Source organism: Malus sylvestris, chromosome 14, assembly GCF_916048215.2.
Source record: "Malus sylvestris chromosome 14, drMalSylv7.2, whole genome shotgun sequence".
Taxonomy (NCBI): Eukaryota; Viridiplantae; Streptophyta; class Magnoliopsida; order Rosales; family Rosaceae; genus Malus; species Malus sylvestris.
This window is the reverse complement of record NC_062273.1, coordinates 4,352,954-4,373,012: the sequence shown is the minus strand read 5'-3', so window position 1 is coordinate 4,373,012 and position 20,059 is coordinate 4,352,954. Positions and strand designations below refer to the sequence as shown.

The 20,059-nt window shown below is 40.8% G+C and overlaps 2 protein-coding genes across 4 annotated transcripts; both read right to left on the bottom strand.

The window, feature by feature from the left end:
• Positions 1–3,852: 3,852 nt before the first annotated feature.
• LOC126600860 (uncharacterized) lies at positions 3,853–13,239 on the bottom strand. 3 transcript variants are annotated; one of them, XM_050267554.1, is made up of 11 exons: positions 13,110–13,239; positions 12,767–12,829; positions 12,463–12,577; positions 6,453–6,543; positions 6,314–6,351; positions 6,130–6,217; positions 5,990–6,042; positions 5,369–5,487; positions 5,131–5,277; positions 4,468–4,590; positions 3,853–4,033 (listed from the first exon to the last, which is right to left on the bottom strand). In XM_050267554.1, exons 2-11 carry the CDS (start codon positions 12,801–12,803, stop codon positions 3,999–4,001), a joined length of 846 nt encoding a protein of 281 aa, XP_050123511.1. In that variant the 5' UTR covers positions 12,804–12,829; positions 13,110–13,239; the 3' UTR covers positions 3,853–3,998. The 3 variants fall into 3 exon arrangements, with proteins under 3 accessions (XP_050123511.1, XP_050123510.1, XP_050123509.1); XM_050267553.1 differs by lacking the exon at positions 3,853–4,033 and adding an exon at positions 4,249–4,381; XM_050267552.1 differs by lacking the exon at positions 3,853–4,033 and having other exon boundaries at positions 4,249–4,590.
• Positions 6,550–12,384, bottom strand: LOC126600861 (uncharacterized). Its single transcript, XM_050267555.1, has 2 exons — positions 11,779–12,384; positions 6,550–6,736 (listed from the first exon to the last, which is right to left on the bottom strand). Exons 1-2 carry the CDS (start codon positions 12,283–12,285, stop codon positions 6,590–6,592), a joined length of 654 nt encoding a protein of 217 aa, XP_050123512.1. The 5' UTR covers positions 12,286–12,384; the 3' UTR covers positions 6,550–6,589.
• Positions 13,240–20,059: the final 6,820 nt, after the last annotated feature.

Sequence of the window (20,059 nt, the reverse complement as noted above, 5' to 3'; positions counted from 1 at the left end):
ACGTGGATCTCTACGAGCAAGCATAGTTCTGACAGAAGACATCAAAATAATTAGAAATTCTCAAGATATGCAGGACTGCAAACTTAATGCTATGATACCAAATTATCACATCCCGGCCCGAGCCCCCACCATATCCCGGGCTCGACTCCACCGTAGCACGATATTGTCCGCTTTGGGCCTCAACTACGCCCTTACGGTTTTGTTTCTGGGAACTCATGCGAGCAGAACTTCCCAATGGGTCACCCATCCTGGGAATGCTCTGGCCCCGTTCTCGCTTAACTTCAAAGTTCCGATGAAACCTGAAGCCAGTAAGCTCCTAAAATCCCTTGTGCTAGGTAGAGATGGAAATATACATATAAGGCTTAGAGGATCCACTCCCCTAGGCGATGTGGGATGTTACAATCCACTCCCTTTAGGGGCCCGACATCCTCGTCGGCACACGTCCAGCCAAGGATTGGCTCTGATACCAAACTGACACACCCCAACCTAAATCAGGGCATGCTGGCCGTCACGTGGGTGTGATATAACCATGTGCACAATGTTGAAGCAATAAAGATATAAAACTAGATTACTAGCAGTACTAGCTAAGATAAGGTGTAAGTGCGAGATTAAATGTGAAATACACTACCAGAGCATAAATAGCCTAAATGCAGTCAAGAACGATAAGTACTAATTATACAACACCCACAGGTGATCCTACATTTATGATGTTCTGTCAGAACCACCGTCGAAATCCCCGTGAGCCACCAAAGCACTGCTACCTAAAACCTGGAGGGGCGCAAAACAGAAAGTGTGAGTGGGCAAAAACAAAGTTTTTCAAAATCATTTCATTTCTCAAAAGTTCTAACCCCTCGCCATAAAACCTGTATAATTTCCCAGAAAATAATAATAATAATAAGTTGTATCAGAAATCATACTCAAGATGAAAATCCATAGAAGTATACCATGCCAAATTATTTCAATGCAATGCTATAAGTAATCCAGGCAAAATATAACAATGCCAAATATCGCATCAGCCAAATCCCTCTAACTCAATCTGCACGACTGAATATATAGCTCCTAACCAATCTCAATCATATCAACATCAAATCAAATCCTGCACACGAGTCGGAACCACCTAAAGTGGTCTGTACGACAGGATTAGGTGTAATATAAATATGCTCTAGTGCTACAATCACGTGAAGGCTGTGCGAATAATCGCGAGTCACCTACGAGTCGGAACCACCTAAAGTCGTTTGTACGACAAGCCTGCGCACCTAACTTGGATCCAAGGTGAGCATATGGTGCGGGAGGTGAACATCACGTGAAGGACTGTGCCTTAACTCTGGGTGGGAGCACTAACACCGGGGTGCGGGTTTATGAGCTCTCAATACATTACATCATACCACACATAACTGAAGTAACCTCATCTCTTTTATTTGTGAACTTACCTGGCACTTACATGTGCGTCCGCAGCACCAATCATAAATATATACAACTACTAATGCATACTAAAATAGATAGATACTTCGCATGGCAATTCAAAACGTAATTTCATTCAAATTCATTTTCTAGGAAAAATCAAGTATATAGGTATATACGGAAAAACCAAAAGCCCACTCACTGATATGTCGAAGGGTCGTAGCCCCCGAGCCTCGATTAATGGCGCTCGTCCTCAGAATAGGTCTCACTTATATGTGAAATAACTGAATAAACGTTATTTAAAGCACATACACAAAACTAGGAAATAACTTCTCATACAATGCTCAAATAAGGTATTTGAATATACCACCATGACCTACTCAACCTCAGGAACATCCCCATATTTTTAGAAAAAATTTCCAACCACCCACGCGCCTTTAGGGAATATTCCATTAAAAAGTAGCATATGCCGTTCAAGTTACCTGACGGTGTCAGAATATTCCGTCAACTTTGACAGAATATTCTCCTCCTTCTTCCTTGGATCCCCGAAGATCGTCACCGGCGCCGCTGCGATCGTCGATTTCTAGAAAAATATACAAACCTTCATATCTTCTTCATTTTTGCACCAAAATCCATGAAATTGTACCAAAATGAAGCTTACAACGAGAAGAACAAAACCTTACCAATTTCAAGCCCTAAAATCCATGGAATCTCGCCGGAGAAACCTCGATAATCCGGCCAAACTTGAAACTTGTCAAACTCAACTTCCCAACATCCAATTCACTTCGTTTTTCTTCTCCGAGCTTCGTGAAGATGTCCTAAAGCTCACTAGTAGCTTAAAATCTTCTAAAAATCTCACATTCACGATTGAATGAACAATGCTCAAATCGGAGATTATGGTTTCTCGGGTTTTCGAGGGTTTCACGTCCAAATAATAGTATCAATGGGTTCCTGGGCTGGCAAGGAACTTGAAAATGGTCTCCATAACCTCAATCCGTGAAGAAATGGTTTGGTTGAGGTTCGTCCGTACGTATTGTATGGAAATGGAGAAAAACTAAGAGGGAAGAGAGAGAAAGGGAGTCAACAGGAGGGAGAGCGTGTGTGAGTGTGTGTGTGGTCCAAATTTTCTTACAACCAACCTAAAACAATTAGAACCTTTAGTTCTAATTGGGTTCAAAAGGTTCGGAAGAAAATAAGTAAACTCAATTGTTTAATTTCTTAGCTTATTTACACAACCCACAAATCAACTCTCAATGGTAGAATCGACATTCCACGCCATCAAAAAAAATATCTCGAAACAGGCTGTCACATAGACTGTTTTTTAACTTAGCTTAAATCCGTCATCCCTTATTGTAATATATTATTATATAAAAAATAAGAAGACAAACAGGAGACATAAGGCCTGACCCCCAACTACAATCTTTATCTATAAATGCGTCTTGAATATTATTAGGAGGCATCTCAAACAATTAAAATAAACAAGCATAAGTTAAAACAAACCGAGCAAACGTATCATTTCAATTAATTTATGAGTGATCAAATTGGTTTTGAAATAAAAGAAATGTATTCGTAAGTTATAATCCACAAGATGTTTACATAAGTAAACCCAAACATGATACGATTACATGTATTAAGTTAGTTTTGAGTTATATTCCATGATTAATTAAACATGGTAGATTAATCAAGTTGACAAATATTTGACACGGATACAAGCTCGTTTGGTTCAAAAATGACCTCAATTGATGCCATATTTACTTTATTGTGGAATCTTTACAAACAAAAAGAAATTGAGTAAGACTTATGTTGATTTAACAATAATAAACGTCCCTATCCATAGCTTTTCGACCAAACTCAACCTCAAATCAAACTTTTCGTATGAGATTTTGGTATGCTATCCAATATTGTTTTTATGCTAAATGATAAAATTGTTCATTGTCTGATTAGGAGAGTATCCTTTTGAGAAGATTTAGTGGTCCATTTTATATATGTATTTATTAAATACAAATTGCGCCTTATCTAATTGACCTTATTTTAAAGATTAATGTCTCAGCACGCGATTTCCTTTTGGTTCACGCACTGCTCAGTGATTTGACAAGATTTTTAAAATACTTGTGTTACTCATGTTTATGTTTAAAAGCGCTTTCAGTTGCAGCGTTTTGTTAGAAATATTAAGAAATTTGTAATAAAATGTAACGTGTGGTGGTAAAAATTTGTCGTCTTTTAGTTTTGACAAATTTGTACTTACAAAACAATTAACACTTATCTACTCCAGGCAACTCACCCGTGGAAGATTCAGTGTTCTCGGAAGAGACAAACATAGGCTTATCTTCTTGTTGTCACCAATATTGTCAATCTTCCTTGCACAAGATTTTACATAAATTATAATATGCTTTAGCGGAATTCTTTCTTCTGGTGTTGGATGTGTGGATTGTTGACTTCTGTTTGGTGCCATTTTGAAAACTCAAATCTCATTTTTCTTTGTTAAATGCTTGGCATCACAAAAGATAAACATGTTTGCATATCGAATGCTCTAATTACATACACACAGTATAATATCTTATTAAAAAGATCGGTCTTTTTATTTGTCCCAGTTGGGATTAAGTTGAGATTTGAGGACCTACAAGAAAAAAGTCTGACGAACGGAATATGAGCTTTATCAAAAAACCAAAGAAAAATACAACTATACAAATTAAGAGAATACTAAATTTTTTTATGCTTGGAAATAAAACTACCATGTTGCGTTAGTTGATACTTGATAATAAACTTTGCTACATACTAAAATTCTTGATTATCTCGCCCAATATTTCTTTTGTAATGCACATCAATGTTTGCACATTTAACAAAAGCTGAGAAAATGAACCTTAAATTTGTAATTCGCAATTTTTAATGCCAAGATGTTTCGATTACAGAGATGTTTACATGAACCCTAAACCCTACGACTCATCCTTGTTTCTCACATTGATTGCAGACAACCAGGCACCTACAACGTGGGATGAATTACTACAACCACAACTATATATGGGAAACAAATTGTTACGCGTAAAACCAAATTGAGCTGCAACTCACCCATGGCAGGTTCAATGGAGTTGTTGTCGGGAATATTGTCAATCCTCCTTGCAGATTTCATGAGAATTATATTCTGCTTCGGTGGACTTCTTACTGGTGTTGCATGTGGATTGTTCGCGGCTTCTGCTTGTGCAATTTCAAAAACATTTGCCCAAAAACATCAGTACAAGATGGACAAGGGGAAAAAAAAACATTTGTCCAAAAACCATATCACAAATTTCCCAACATAAACTGTAATCCATATCAACCCAGCATCTATCAATCCTCAAACTCATCTTCACAGATCAAATACTAAAATAGGAACAAGGTTACCGCATTAAATATGAAATTAACCCCCAAAATAGAAGGAAAAAACGCACCCTTCGGATAACTCCCACTACCATTGTTTCTGCCAAATTTCAAACAATACTCCGCCATAAAATAGATGACAACATCAAACGTAAGAAAGGAAAAGAAACACACAAAAATTGTAGGTTCAAGTATTTCACAAAAGCATAACACATCAGACGGGTGTCGAATAGGGTCAAAATCAATCAAAAGGGGGAAACTGAAGGCAGGACATCATATACACAAATACAAAAGCAGCGCATGCCTATTTGTATATTTAGTGGAGAAGAGAACATACAGTATAATTAACCCCCAGAAATAGATAGAAAAACGTACCCTGAGAATATTCATTCTCGAATAAGATTTTATCCCCACGTTCTTGCTCTTCATTTGATCCACAAACATTCTCTTCCCCACTGTAGGTAATCTGCAGAAATCCATCTTCGCCCTTATTTTGTTCATCGATTTCATAAAACAAAGCACCTGTAACATTTCATAATTTATTACAACCTTAACTTTTGGAACTTTTGGAACAACATGCGACGCATAAAAGAAAAAATGAGCTGCCACTCACCAACGGGAGGTTTAGTGTTCTTGAAAGAGACAAATATTGGCCTTCTTTTGCTTATCCTGATGCTAACCCGAATGAATAAGATGAATTCTCCAAGAGTCATTCTACCGGGGACATGGTATCTGCAGTCAAAACCAAGACAGGCAACGCTGCTATGTAAGAACCCCTTTCATTTGAGACAAGCTACGAACACAAATGAACTTTCAATTTACCTATGCAGCAATCGAAACATTTTCCTTTCAGTATGACAATTCTATGGACTGATATGGAATGAAAATTACATGGTAGGAAGCTATCGCTAATTTGGTAACCAATTCTTGCAAACACTGTTAATCAAGAGTATTCCTAACCACTCATTAAACTCTTAGCGATCAATTCATAACACTACTTCGTATCTGTGTGCGTATAGTCTTTGCATGTAGATTTAAAACTGCACAACTCTCACAACAATAACATAACAGGTATTGGGAATAATTTCAACAAGATTCTAGCTTTTCATTTCCTATTTTTTCCCTGACCCATATCATGAAATATGTCAAAAGCATAAAGGGAACGGAAACAGTCCTATTCTATTGCAGCAATACAATTCAAGATAACTAGAGCACAAGGGAATTCAAAACTCACTTCTTCATGTCAATTTCAGGAATATCACTCCTAGCATCCTTCTCGACAGCCACCTACATGCAGGCTCAAATTAGAACAGAGTACATCCATCCACTGAATGCACATAAGGTAAACATATCTGAATGCAGTTAAATTCTTACAGGTATTAAAATTGCGCAGGTCTTCCTCAAATGCCAGGCATCTATATGATGGGACTGGTTTTGGGCACGCTCGAGAAATTTTCTGAACCTATATCATAAGCATAAAACAGACAAATAACGATCGGAATCCACTGTAGCAAATAAAAATCAAGATAAGTAAAGCACAAGGGAATTGAAAGCTAACCAGATCCCATCCTTCGTATTAAGGTCGGTCCTCACAACCTTGTCCACGAGCAAATGCACGGAAGCTCAAGTTAGTACAGAGTACATGTATCCACAGAATGCATAGGACACAAACATACACGAGTCGGTGAAGTTCTTACCAGCCCGTCATTCCAAGGGTCTAAAACTGTAATGGGTTTTGTGAACTTACGACACACTTGTCTTTTCCTCTTCCTTGTCGCCGACGAATTTCTGAAAACATATACAACAACAACAACAACAACAAAGCCTTTTCCCACTAAGTGGGGTCGGCTATATGAATCCTAGAACGCCATTGCGCTCGGTTTTGTGTCATGCCCTCCGTTAGATCCAAGTACTCTAAGTCTTTTCTTAGAGTCTCTTCCAAAGTTTTCCTAGGTCTTCCTCTACCCCTTCGGCCCTGAACCTCTGTCCCGTAGTCACATCTTCGAACCGGAGCGTCAGTCGGCCTTCTTTGCACATGTCCAAATCACCAGAGCCGATTTTCTCTCATCTTTCCTACAATTTCGGCTACTCCTACTTTACCTCGGATATCCTCATTCCCAATCTTATCCTTTCTCGTGTGCCCACACATCCCACGAAGCATCCTCATCTCCGCTACACCCATTTTGTGTACGTGTTGATGCTTCACCACCCAACATTCTCTGCCATACAACATCGCTGGCCTTATTGCCGTCCTATAAAATTTTCCCTTGAGCTTCAGTGGCCTACGACGGTCACACAACACGCCGGATGCACTCTTTCCATCCAGCTCGTATTCTATGGTTGAGATCTCCATCTAATTCTCCGTTCTCTTGCAAGATAGATCCTAGGTAACGAAAACGGTCGCTTTTTGTGATCTTCGCTAGATTGCTCCGGTCATTAGTGTGGATAAGTATATAAATGGATAGAGATAGGAAAGCAAACACAAGATGTACGTGGTTCACCCAGATTGGCTGCGTCCACGGAATAGAAGAGTTCTCATTAATTGTGAAGGGTTTACACAAGTACATAGGTTCAAGCTCTCCTTTAGTGAGTACGAGTGAATGATTTAGTACAAATGACATTAGGAAATATTGTGGGAGAATGATCTCGTAATCACGAAACTTCTAAGTATCGGAGTGTGGTGTCGTCTTGACTTGCCTTATCTGTCTCATAGGTAGATGTGGCATCTTCTCTGGAAGTACTCTTCCTCCATCCAGGGGTGGTATCTTTAACTGGTGAAGATGCACAAGGTAATGTATCAATTTCACTTGAAGCTTAATTGTAGTTTCAGGCTTGGTCAAGCGCGATACAAACCATGTAGTAGGAGTCCCCCAAGTCGCCGAGCTAGGGGGTCTGCTGAAAGAGGTGACAGACAAGGTAAGCAATCAGAGCTCCGACTGATTGTTCACCTTCTCCCCATCTTGCAGCAGCATGAAGGATAAAGAGAAGAAAAATGAGAAGAGATGATATGAGATACTTTTGCTTTTGAAGAAGTAACTTTCCACAGGCTTATTCTTGAACTGAGCTGGAGGGTTTTCTGGTTTCCTCCAGAGTATAAGGCCGACTGAAGAATTTGAGGGTCAAAACAAGTCCATCAAATCTAGAGTACGTTCCACCCTGCTGATATGGGATACTTTTGCTTTTGACAGAGTAATGGATGTATCGGCACGTGTGCTGTTACGCTTGTCTCCACATGCTTCCTTGTATCCTTTGCACTTGCCCTATCTGTTCCTCAAGCAGATGCGGAATCTTCCCTGGAAACATAAGATGATGAAGATGAGTACTCGAGAGCAATGCCAGGTAAGTAATCAGGTAAGGGGTTCCAGGCAGTCAGTTCCTGGCTGGAAGCTTGATTCCAAGTGCTGACTGATTGCTCTCTTTCTCCTTGTCTTGCAGGTAAAAACAAGGCCAAAAGAAAAAACAGGGAAAAAGCATGATATGGGATACTCTTGCTTTTAACCCTGATGATATGAGATATTCTTGCTCTAGTATAGCTTGTTTGCAGAGGTATTATCGGGGGGAAAGAAAGCTGAATATTTCGAAAGGCTTTGTTGGGAGTGCCCTCTCAGATATGATGAAGGGTTGAGCATTTTTGCAGGTCTGCCTGTCCGTTGGGGATGGAGGTCGACATATATAGGAGTCTCCCTAACAACAAGTAGTAATGCTATTCCTTTACCCTGCTTGGTCATAGCACGGTAGTGGGAGCTGCCAGTTTCACATGTTTTAACTCTGTCAGAGCACTTTGAAAAAGTGGTCTGTGGTATCTGGCTCTCGAGATTCGGAGAACGATGCCTCTTCGATTTTTGAGAAAGCAATCATGCTGGGGGTCTGACTCTCGAGATTCGGAGAGCAGTGTCTCTTCGATTTTTGAGGAAGTAATCATGTTGGGAGTCTGGCTCTCGAGATTCGGAAGGCGGTGCCTCTTCGATTTTGGAGCAAGCAATCTTGTTGGGAGTGTTGTCTCGAATGTGAGTAAAGGTTGGACATGTTTGCTAGTCTACCTTGCCACGAAGCACAAAGGTTGACACACAGGGACTTTCCAATTATCCAGCAATGGTACTGTTCCTTTACCCTCTCTTCGATTTTGAGAAAGTAGTCATGTTGGGAGTCTGGCTCTCGAGATTCGAAGGACGGTGCCTCTTCGATTTTGGAGCAAGCAATCTTGTTGGGACTGTTTTCTCGAATGTGAGTAAAGGTTGGGCATGTTTGCTAGTCTACCTTGCCACGAAGCACAGAGGTTGACACACAGGGACTTTCCAATTATCCAGCAGTGGTACTGTTCCTTTACCCTTGTGGGTAATAATATGGTAGCTAGACCTTCAAAATTTATGTGTCTAAACTTTGTTAGTGCTGTTTCTTTGCTATTCTTTTACCTTTCTTGGTCAGAGCGATGTAGTGGGAGCTGTAAGCTTCACGTGCTCAACTTTGGCAGAGAACTTTGGCAAAGTGATCTATGGTACCCATGAGTTATTGTTGCGTGTGGGAAGTGGGTGATTGAACAGTAAGATTCATGTGCTTTCTACTTCACCAGAAGTCTTCGACAGAATGCCCATAATTTCTGCAAAGCTGAGTGTGCGTGTGACAGGTGCTGACAAGGCTAGAAAAGTAGGTGCCTCTTCGATTTCTGAGATCGGCCCTCGTGGTCTCTGAGCAGCCCAGCTTTTGAGAAAGCGAGCGCCTCTTCGATTGATTCGGAGAACGGTGCCTCACCGATTTTTGAGAAAGCAATCATGCTGGGGGTCTGGTTCTCGAGATTCGGGGAGCAGTGTCTCTTCGATTTTTGAGAAAGTAATCATGTTGGGAGAGTGGCTCTCGAGATTCGGAGGGCGGTGCCTCTTCGATTTTGGAGCAAGCAATCTTGTTGGGAGTGTTTTCTCGAATGTGAGTAAAGGTTGGGCATGTTTGCTAGTCTACCTTGCCACGAAGCACAGAGGTTGACACACAGGGACTTTCCAATTATCCAGCAATGGTACTGTTCCTTTACCCTCTCTTCGATTTTTAAGAAAGTAGTCATGTTGGGAGTCTGGCTCTTTAGATTCGGAGGACGGTGCCTCTTCGATTTTGGAGCAAGCAATCTTATTGGGAGTGTTTTCTCGAATGTGAGTAAAGGTTGGGCATGTTTGCTAGTCTACCTTGCCACGAAGCACAGAGGTTGACATACATGGACTTTCCAATTATCCAGCAGTGGTACTGTTCCTTTACCCTTGTGGGTAATAATATGGTAGCTAGACCTTCAAAATTTATGGGTCTAAACTTTGTTAGTGCTGTTTCTTTGCTATTCTTTTACCCTTCTTGGTCAGAGCGATGTAGTGGAAGCTGCAAGCTTCACGTGCTCAACTTTGGCAGAGAACTTTGGCAAAGTTATCTATGGTACCCATGAGCTATTGTTGCGTGTGGGAAGTGGGTGATTGAACAGTAAGATTCATGTGTTTTCTACTTCCCCAGAAGTCTTTGACAGAATGCCCATAATTTCCGCAAAGCTGAGTGTGCGTGTGACAGGTGCTGACAAGGCTGGAAAAGTAGGTGCCTCTTCGATTTCTGAGATCGGCCCTCGTGGTCTCTAGGGAGCCCAGCTTTTGAGAAAGCGAGCGCCTCTTCGATTTCTGAGATCGGCCTTCGTGGTCTTTGAGCAGCCCAACTTTTGAGAAAGCAAACGGCTCTTCGATTTCTGAGATCAACCCTCGTGATCTCTAAGCAGCCCAACTTTTGAGAAAGCAAACGCCTCTTCGATTTCTGAGCAGGTGCCTCTTTGATTTCTGAAGCTCCGTCGAGTGCAGATTTTTATAGAGGCTGGCATTAAGTTCCAAAGCACACTTGAATCTCCACCAGTAGAAGCTTCATTCTTGCACTTCTAAGATCTTGATTTGTCCGACCTCTTCTCTCTTCAACACCTTTGAAAATGTCTGGCCCCTCCGACCGTCGTTTTGACTTGAACCTTGTTGAAGAGGCAGCCCCGCCTTCTCCAGACAACATATGGCGCCCATCCTTTGTCTCCCCAACTGGTCCTCTTACCGTTGGGGATTCCGTGATGAAGAATGATATGACCGCTGCGGTGGTGGCCAGGAACCTTCTCACTCCCAAAGATAACAGACTACTTTCCAAACGGTCTGATGAGTTAGCTGTTAAGGATTCGCTGGCTCTCAGTGTTCAGTGTGCAGGTTCTGTGTCTAATATGGCCCAACGCCTATTTGCTCGAACCCGCCAAGTTGAATCATTGGCGGCTGAAGTGATGAGTCTCAAACAGGAGATTAGAGGGCTCAAGCATGAGAATAAACAGTTGCACCGGCTCGCACATGACTATGCTACAAACATGAAGAGGAAGCTTGACCAGATGAAGGAAACTGATGGTCAGGTTTTACTTGATCATCAGAGATTTGTGGGTTTGTTCCAAAGGCATTTATTGCCTTCGTCTTCTGGGGCTGTACCGCGTAATGAAGCTCCAAATGATCAACCTCTGATGCCTCCTCCTTCTAGGGTTCTGTCCAGTACTGAGGCTCCAAATGATCCCCCTCCGGTGCCTTCTCTTTCTGGGGCTCTACCGACTGCTGAGACTTCTCCTAAGCAACCTTTGTGAAGGCTCCCTCTTGTGTGTTTATTTTGACTCATGTATATGTACATATTTGTAGCTTATCGGGGATATCAATAAATAAGCTTTCCTTCATTTCAACGTATTGTGTTAAATACACCAAAGCCTTCTTCGCTAAGTTCTTTGAATTTTCTTTTGTTGAAGCTTGTATGTTGAAGCTTTCTGAGTGGAGCATGTAGGTTGGGGTAGTGTTCCCTTAATTTCCCGAGTGAGGAAAACTTCTTGGTTGGAGACTTGGAAAATCCAAGTCACTGAGTGGGATCGGCTATATGAATCTTAGAACGCCATTGTGCTCGATCCTGTGTCATGTCCTTCGTTAGATCCAAGTACTCTAAGTCTTTCCTTAGAGTCTCTTCCAAAGTTTTCCTAGGTCTTCCTCTACCCCTTCGGCCCTGAACCTCTGTCCCATAGTCGCATCTTCTAATCGGAGCGTCAGTAGGCCTTCTTTGCACATGTCCAAACCACCGTAACCGATTTTCTCTCATCTTTCCTTCAATTTCGGCTACTCCTACTTTACCCCGGATATCCTCATTCCTAATCTTATCCTTTCTCGTGTGCCCACACATCCAACGAAGCATCCTCATCTCCGCTACACCCATTTTGTGTACGTGTTGATGTTTCACCGCCCAACATTCTGTGCCATACAGCATCGCCGGCCTTATTGCCGTCCTATAAAATTTTCCCTTGAGCTTCAGTGGCATACGGCGGTCACACAACACGCCGGATGCACTCTTCCACTTCATCCATCCAGCTTGTATTCTATGGTTGAGATCTCCATCTAATTCTCCGTTCTTTTGCAAGATAGATCCTAGGTAACGAAAACGGTCGCTCTTTGGTATTTCTTGATCTCCGATCCTCACCCCTAACTCGTTTTGGCCTCCATTTGCACTGAACTTGCACTCCATATATTCTGTCTTTGATCGGCTTAGGCGAAGACCTTTAGATTCCAACACTTCTCTCCAAAGGTTAAGCTTTGCATTTACCCCTTCCTGAGTTTCATCTATCAATATCAAAAGCATAAATGAACTGGTTTGTAGCAATACAAAGTTTACAAACAAAGAGTTCAAAGCTGAAGAACAAACTTCTTCGCTATATTGACGGGAACGTCAACCCTCCTCGGAGATTCCATCACAACTATCTCATCGAGTGAAATGATCACTTGTTTCCGAGGGGCATTGTTCTCTTCTGCTTGCGCCACTTTGAAAACGTGACAGATTTGAAACAAAACATCTTAGAAGACAAATAAATTCTTCCAAAACAAACCATAATCTATGAAATTTCGACCTAATCATCACAGACCAAATACTAAAATAGGCAAATTGGGAACTGCATAAAGTATATAATTAGCGCACCCAAAAAGAGAGAGAGAAGGAAATAAATACAAACCCTGGGGAAATTCGTTACTGGGGGAGCTGTTGGCCATGGAGAAACTCCCAATTCGACTGTTCTCTGCCAATTTTCAAACAACAAAAATCGGAACCGCATGCCGAATTTTCAAACCAGAAATTAACCAACAACATCAAACATAAAAATTTACGGTAAGGGTAAGGATTGATTGACCGAGAGCTGGGAAAACAAAGGAGGGCCAAATCAATCAATCAATCAATCAATCCTTACCCAAATTGGAATCCCAATTTGGGTTTTTGCCCTCTTTGATTGCATTCAGATAGCGAATTATTGAAGAATGAAGGTCATACGCAGAAATTGGATTGACAAGTTTTAGGGTTACCTTCCGATTCCTCCGAATCTACTCTCTCTCTCTCTCTCTCTTCGCTTCTGACAGAACGAGAGATGGCCTTCTCTCTTAGTCTTATTTATAGACCGACCTCTACGGCGGCAAGGGTCAAATACTTTTCTAATTAGAATTTGTTTACACGTCAATCTCGTCCACGTGCTAAATACTATCTCAATTTGGATGCCAAAAGATATGACAATCTATACTATATATATTTTTATATATTTATATATTAAGAGAACACACATTGTCAACCTTTTTGCCCACTTTTTTTAATATTGCCCCTCATTTTTTTAATGCACAATGTTAAGATGAGGATGGCAAAATAGTAATTTTATACATTTTGACAAAATGACAATCATATTCTCTTTTTTCCTATTTTGCCCTCACTTTTGATACACAATATTTACATAAGGAGGGCAAAATAGTAATTTTCTATCAAAATATTTACATAAGATATTGTAACCTCATACAATATTTTAAAGTTTTTAAATCTCATCTATTGATTTATCTTTTATTTCAATTTCATGTATTTGTTATCTAACCAGTTAATTTGACCGTTGAATGGTAACGTGGCAAATAGAAAAAAATTTATAATTTCAAAAGTAAAAAAAAGGCCCTTCTTCTTCTTCGTGGACCACGTGCCAGCAGCTCCCGCAGGGGAAAAATGGATTGCTGGTTTTAATTAAGTCACTGCAGAATAAGGGAAAAGGGGCTCATCTCTCTCTCACGAAAATCTTGAAGGATTTTTCTTCACATCTCTTTCGATAACTACTGATATTTTATTTGGTTTTGAAGAAATAAGCTTTCATTTTTTTTATGTGATCGTGTAAATTTCGAAGTTTTTTCAGTGTGAATCTATGGGAAAGAGAATCTAGCTGAAATGGGATTGTTGGAAATTAGGGGTCCGTTGGAGAGACACCTAATTCTGCGGTCTCCATAAAACGGCAAAAACCCCTTTTTGCAAAGGCCTAGGTCGAAGTTATCAAGGTTTAAGAAATTGACAATGGAATCAATCTGAATTTGAAGCTCCTTAATGACAACATCGTATCGGTGATAGATGTTGATTGAATTCGAGAGCGAATTATTGAAGAAAAAAGATCATATGCACAAACTCGATCGACAAGTTATAGGGTTTAATAGGGGTAACTGTGGAGCCAAAAATGATCACAAAGTGACACGTGGATTTCGAGACAAAAGAAGACAAAAATACCCTTGAGGTACAAAGGGATTCCTACGCGCAAGCAGCAGGCAACCATCCTCAACCAAGTCAAAAATGCCCGAAATAGGTAACAATTCAAAACCTATTTCATTCCATATATTTTTTACCTCACTTTCCCTCTTTTAGCTAATCAATTAGCTATCATTCTATAACCTACAAAATATTCCACATAAATGAGTTAATTGGCTAATTAATGAGATTATTATTTAATTAATCCATTAATTGTCAATTAAACTATCCATTATGCCCAAAAAATACACTAATGGCCGGCTACCCTCTCTGACACACCCCGATCTTAGAATCAAGGCGTGTTGGCCGTCACGTGAATGTGACGTAACCAAAAGTACGAAACGGAAGCAATAAGATTCCTGTAATCCATAGCCGAACAGAACGCAGCAGCGAGGGGCAACCCGCCCATACAGCCAGTGGGGAGGATGGCACTACTGGCAAAGACCGTCTGGCGAAAACGCCGCAGGCGCGAAGCGTGGTAGGCCTGCGCTAATATTCAACTAACATGCTAGAGTAAGTTTAAGTGTGAAACACACATATTCAGAGCATAAGTACTAGGTGCAGTCTAGTAGGAACCTTATTAAATTACAACACCCGAAGGTGAGTCCTACATGAGTAATCTGTCAGAACGCCGTGGGAATCCTTGTGAGCCACCAACACTGCTAACTAGAACCTGGAAGGGCGCAAAATAAGATTGAGTGGGTCAGTAAAACAAAGCTTTTCGAAAACATTTCATTTAATAACATTTCTAACCCCTCACTGTAAAACCTGTATACTTTCCCAGAAAATAACATAATATGCATATAATTCTTCAAATATCTCAAATCACCAATCTTATCAAAAACCAGAAAGCATGCCATGTTATAAGCGTCAACAACAGAATAACAATGCATCAATATAACAGGTGAAATAAGGAATCAACCGAAGACCCTGCAGCGGTCCTGTTCAGCTAATTCTATAGCTCAATATCCAACCCAACCGGAGTCACCACTATGACCTGTACGGCACTACTCTGCACATAAATCGGAACTACCTGAAGTAGTCTGTACGACAAGAATGGTATAAGAATACGCTCTAGTGCTTCTCTCATCAACAGCTGTATAATAATCTAAAGTCACCTACAAGTCGGAACCACCTCTAATTGTCTGTACGACATGTCGGAACCACCTCTAGTGATTTGTACGACATGCATCTACTTGGATCCAAGGTGAGCGTGTGGTGCGAGGTAAATAATATAAGCACTAACACCAGGGGTGCAGGTTATAAGCTCTCAATCATATGAACAATATAAACTCACCTGATACTCACATGTGCGTCCACAGCACCATTTAACATATATATGCAACAATTACTAATTCATATATTTCATATATAAGTATGCATGGCATTTTAAAACATACTTTCATTTAAAATCAATTTCTGGGAAAAATCAATAGTATATAGGTAAATACAGAAAATACTGCCCACTCACTGGTAAGTCGAAGGGTCGTAACCCCCGTGACGCCCTTGAATACGCTCGTCCTCGGGGATAGGTATCACCTTTAAAAACTTCCAAATCCTTCGAAACCACGTCGGGAAATTTCACCAAAACCGGCCACCTTTGAACCTTGTGATCCTGACATCCAAAACCTTCAAACGAACGTCCCCGAGCTTCGTGAGAACCTCCTAAAGCTCACTGTGAGCTTGGATTGTCCTAAAAACCAACCATTACAAAGTTCGTGAACAGTACTCAAATCGGACCTCGAGTTTTCAACGTGAAATCGAAAGGTTTCTTACTTGAAATGGGTATGGGTGAGTTCGTAGGGTCCTCACGAGCATAATGGTGCCTTCAAAACCTTCGATCCGTGCTTGGAGGCTCGATGGTGAGTGTGTCCATACGGTTCGAAAGGAGAGAGATACTGAGAGGGAAGAGAGAGACACGGAATAGGAGAGAGAGAGAGATAGGGAGTTATGTGGTCCAAAAAGCCACCAACCAAAACTAAGAAGGATCTTAGTTCTAATTGGTTCCAAAGATCCCGAAATTAAACCAAACGTAAGTCACACCCCAAATAACGTCCGAGGGTAATTCTGTCATTTCACATTTCCCGATGAAAATCTCGGGACGGGCTGTGACACTCTCTCCCAAGGGAACCGGCCATTTCCTTCACCTTTCCACCATATCTTTCCTTTTTTGTGACATTGATTAGTTAACCAATTAAGCCATTATTTCAAATTATACCATAAACTCCCAAAAAACATTCCTTTTATTATGTTAATTAGCCAATTAATATATTTATTCATAATCAATAGATTAATTGCTAATTAAATCACCAAATAACACCCAAAATGTGCATAAAGGGCTGGCCACTCCTTCTCCAAGGGGGACCGCCCATGCCATATATATTGGCTCCCATTCACACCAAAAACCAAAGTTGACACCCTTACAAAATTCCAAAAACTCTCTAAACACTTTTTCTCTCTAAATTCTAACTTTGGTATCGGAGGTTCTTCGGCCAAAGCCCCCTCATTCAAATGAATTGAATGCTTTGATAATTGGTAAATGTGGTGAAATTTTTTTTGGGATGCCTTGCAAAGACTTGGTATTAAATCAAAGACTGGTGGAGCAACAATAGTTGCCAAACGAATTTCTCATGCTTATTGGACAGAAGAAAATTTTTCACTTGCAATTTGGCAACAAGACGAATGCTTTTAATTCAAATGATATCCTGATTCATAACATGATTGAGGATACAACTATGCAGCCAGCAACTCCACAACCTTTGTCAAGAGAAATCACAATGTCTTCCACCACTGTTTCATCTTCGACTTCAATGGTTGAACCCAATGAACATTCATTTAAATGAAAAAGGGAATCAATCAGGCGAGCTCTTTTCACCGGCGGTGAACAAAGGTTTGTCCCATAACTACCTTTGTAAGTATAAATTTCAAATTTGTGTGTAGTCATGTTGTTTAACATTAATTCCTCATTTAAAACAGTGGAGTAGAGCAAATTTCAGACATGGATCCAAGAGAGTTCGATGAAGTCCCCATCAAATTGCTTAAGAATAAGTCATCCCCAACTGCTGGAAAACCAGATGGTACCCCTCCAAAAAAAAAAACCTAGGTCATTATATTTTAACCTTCGCTTTTAATTTTTTTGCTAAATTTTTTTTACAACACGGATTTAATTGCCATCTAACTCTTATTTTCATTTTTTTTTCCCTTGGTTGGTTTCTTGAAAGGGAACAATACAGCAACAGACACAAGGAGGTGTCCTCGGTTTCTCGTGTAACCAGACACAAGGAGGTTAATTGGATGCGGTAGTTTAATTGGATGCGATATAAGTTGAGGTGTTCACGTGTAACCAGACACAAGGGGGTGTCCTCGGTTTCTCGGCATAAAGTTGCAGTTTGATTTATGCTATAAATGATGAATCTTTGTACTATAGAATTTTGATTTACGAGATTCGACCAGGGTCACACTCAATTCCTATTGAAGGGCAAAATGATATTGGTGATTGTGAAAAAGGGATTGTTTACGAAAAGCAAAGTAATGGATTAACATATAAGAGATGTTGGCTGATAATAGCTTACTATTTTAAATTACACATTACGTTTCTTTTACCAGAGATATTTTCATCATGTGATGAGCCAACAAAAGACTACGATGCATCGTGAAGTACAGAGTTCACTTCTCCTATTAAAGTTACCCCATTGTTCAGATCCTTGGCAGCAGGAATTCCCAGCCCAAAATTTTCTAAAAGTGTAAGTTGTCTCAAAAGTTGAACTATGTTAAACAATAAGCTATTAGTTTAATGGTTGCCAATGGAGGAAATTTGATGTCATTTTCAACTTTCCTCATCTAGGCCATTACTCTTGACTACATGAAAACGACTTTGAGCTTATTCAGTAAGTCACTAATTATTCAATTGAATTAACGTTTGTTTTCACCCTGCTTTAATTTCGCATTAGGGTTATTGTTTTTGCATTCGTCGCTTATGTAGCATAATTCATTTTAGTATTCAATTCATGGGGATTAAGGGCAAGTATTTGCTAAGTAATACGAAAACATTGTTTGGTTACAATTCAGGAAAATGACAAGTCCAAAACCCCTCTCCTCCAATTGCAGAACACACAAGTTCTCCTTTTTTACAAACAATGAAGAATTGATTGTTATGCATGAACCAACCCTTTCTTTTTATTACAAACGATGTTGGGGAAGGGTAATCGAATTTGGGGCTTTTAACTAATCGAGTTAGAAGCCCCTCACGTGTATGAACTAACTTTATGTCTTTATATATGGTACTTTGTTTCGGCAAGTTGAATTTCGCAAGAGAAATGTTGAGTGGTATAATGCACGCTTAATCAATTTTTTTTTTTTTGGATAAACTGGAATCGATTAAACCAGGGCACAGAAGCCACAAGAACAACAGAAGCCTACCCAGAGGCAAACAGCAGAGTCAACCTGGTAATGCAAGGGGAAGAAATACCCAGACGCATCAAACAACAACCCGCGTCCCCCCTCCCATTACCAAGCAAACTCAAGGAGGACAAGGGAGTCCATCATTACATAAAACATGAACCAAAGAAGATGGGGGCCTATTGACCCAAGTAAAATCACACATCTCCCTATTTCTACGCGACGCCAAACAATCCGCCGCCAAATTGGCTGATCTTGGAATCCAAGACCAGCGACAGTCTTGAAAGGAGTTTCCAATCAGCTTACATTTCGTCAACACCGGAAAAGCCTCCCACCTGCCATTTGAAGTCTTACCCATAAGGTAAGAAATAGAATCCTGGGAATCAGATTCGATCACAATCAAATTAAATCCCATAGCTACACCCAACTCACAGCCGTGGCGAATCGCAATGGCCTCAGCCACTGCCGCAGAATGCGCAGCAAAGCAACCTCTCCTAGCCGCGATAAAGGTTTCGGCCGAGTCCCTAACCACAACCCCCGAGAAGCCCGAGATTGTACCCTGCTCCCAACTTGCATCGACATTGATCTTAACTAAAGGAGGAGGTGGGAGACACCACCGGGCTGGCACTTGAGCAGCTAGGTTGGGCATGGAAGGTCTAATCACCTTGTTTCTGGAAGCTTCACTGAACGCACTAACAGAGGTGTCGATGGCAGCAAGCACATTCCTGGGGTTAATAGATCCATTTTGAAAAAGGAAATTGCATCTACTCTTCCAAATGTGCCAACACGTAAAAGCCACATAAGATAACACCCGATCCATCTCAGCCTTCGAATTCAAAGTGATATTAGTGATGTTGACAAGCCAATTCACCCAAGAAGAAATAGAACTACGAATAATTCTGTGACTCAACATCCCACCGAACCAAATCACCTCAACCCACGGACAGAGCAGAAATAGATGTTCAATGGTCTCCTCGTGGATTTTGCAAATAGGACACATAGGAGATGGCGCCACCAACCTCCTAAAAAGGCCCGCCAACGTTGCCAACGCGTTATGAACCGTCTTCCACAAGAAAACACGAAGCTTCGGCGGGGTATTAAGATTCCAGATGGCTTTCCATAACTTACCAGGAACAGTCACGGAGGAGGAGGAGCCAAAATTGACCCTTTGCTCACGCTTAGCATGCACACAGTGGTATCTCGATTTAACCGTATAAAGCCCACGACGATCAAAAGGCCAAACCAACCTGTCATCCAAACAAGGGTCCCCAATTTGAGTCTCCTGAATGGCGACAAACTCAGATGCCGAGATGAA

Excerpts from the sequence above, each read along its gene's own strand:
- LOC126600861 (XM_050267555.1), bottom strand. The coding sequence starts at position 12,285 with ATGGAGTGCAAGTTCAGTGCAAATGGAGGCCAAAACGAGTTAGGGGTG. Across the intron at positions 6,737-11,778 it reads GATGCGACTATGGGACAGAG|GTTCAGGGCCGAAGGGGTAG; the intron begins GTTCAGGGCCGA and ends TACGGGACAGAG.
- LOC126600860 (XM_050267552.1), bottom strand. The coding sequence starts at position 12,803 with ATGGCCAACAGCTCCCCCAGTAACGAATTTCCCCAGG. Across the intron at positions 6,544-12,462 it reads CCCGTCAATATAGCGAAGAA|AAATTCGTCGGCGACAAGGA; the intron begins GTTTGTTCTTCA and ends ATATGTTTTCAG. Across the intron at positions 4,591-5,130 it reads CGAGAATGAATATTCTCAGG|AAGCCGCGAACAATCCACAT; the intron begins GTACGTTTTTCT and ends TTGCACAAGCAG.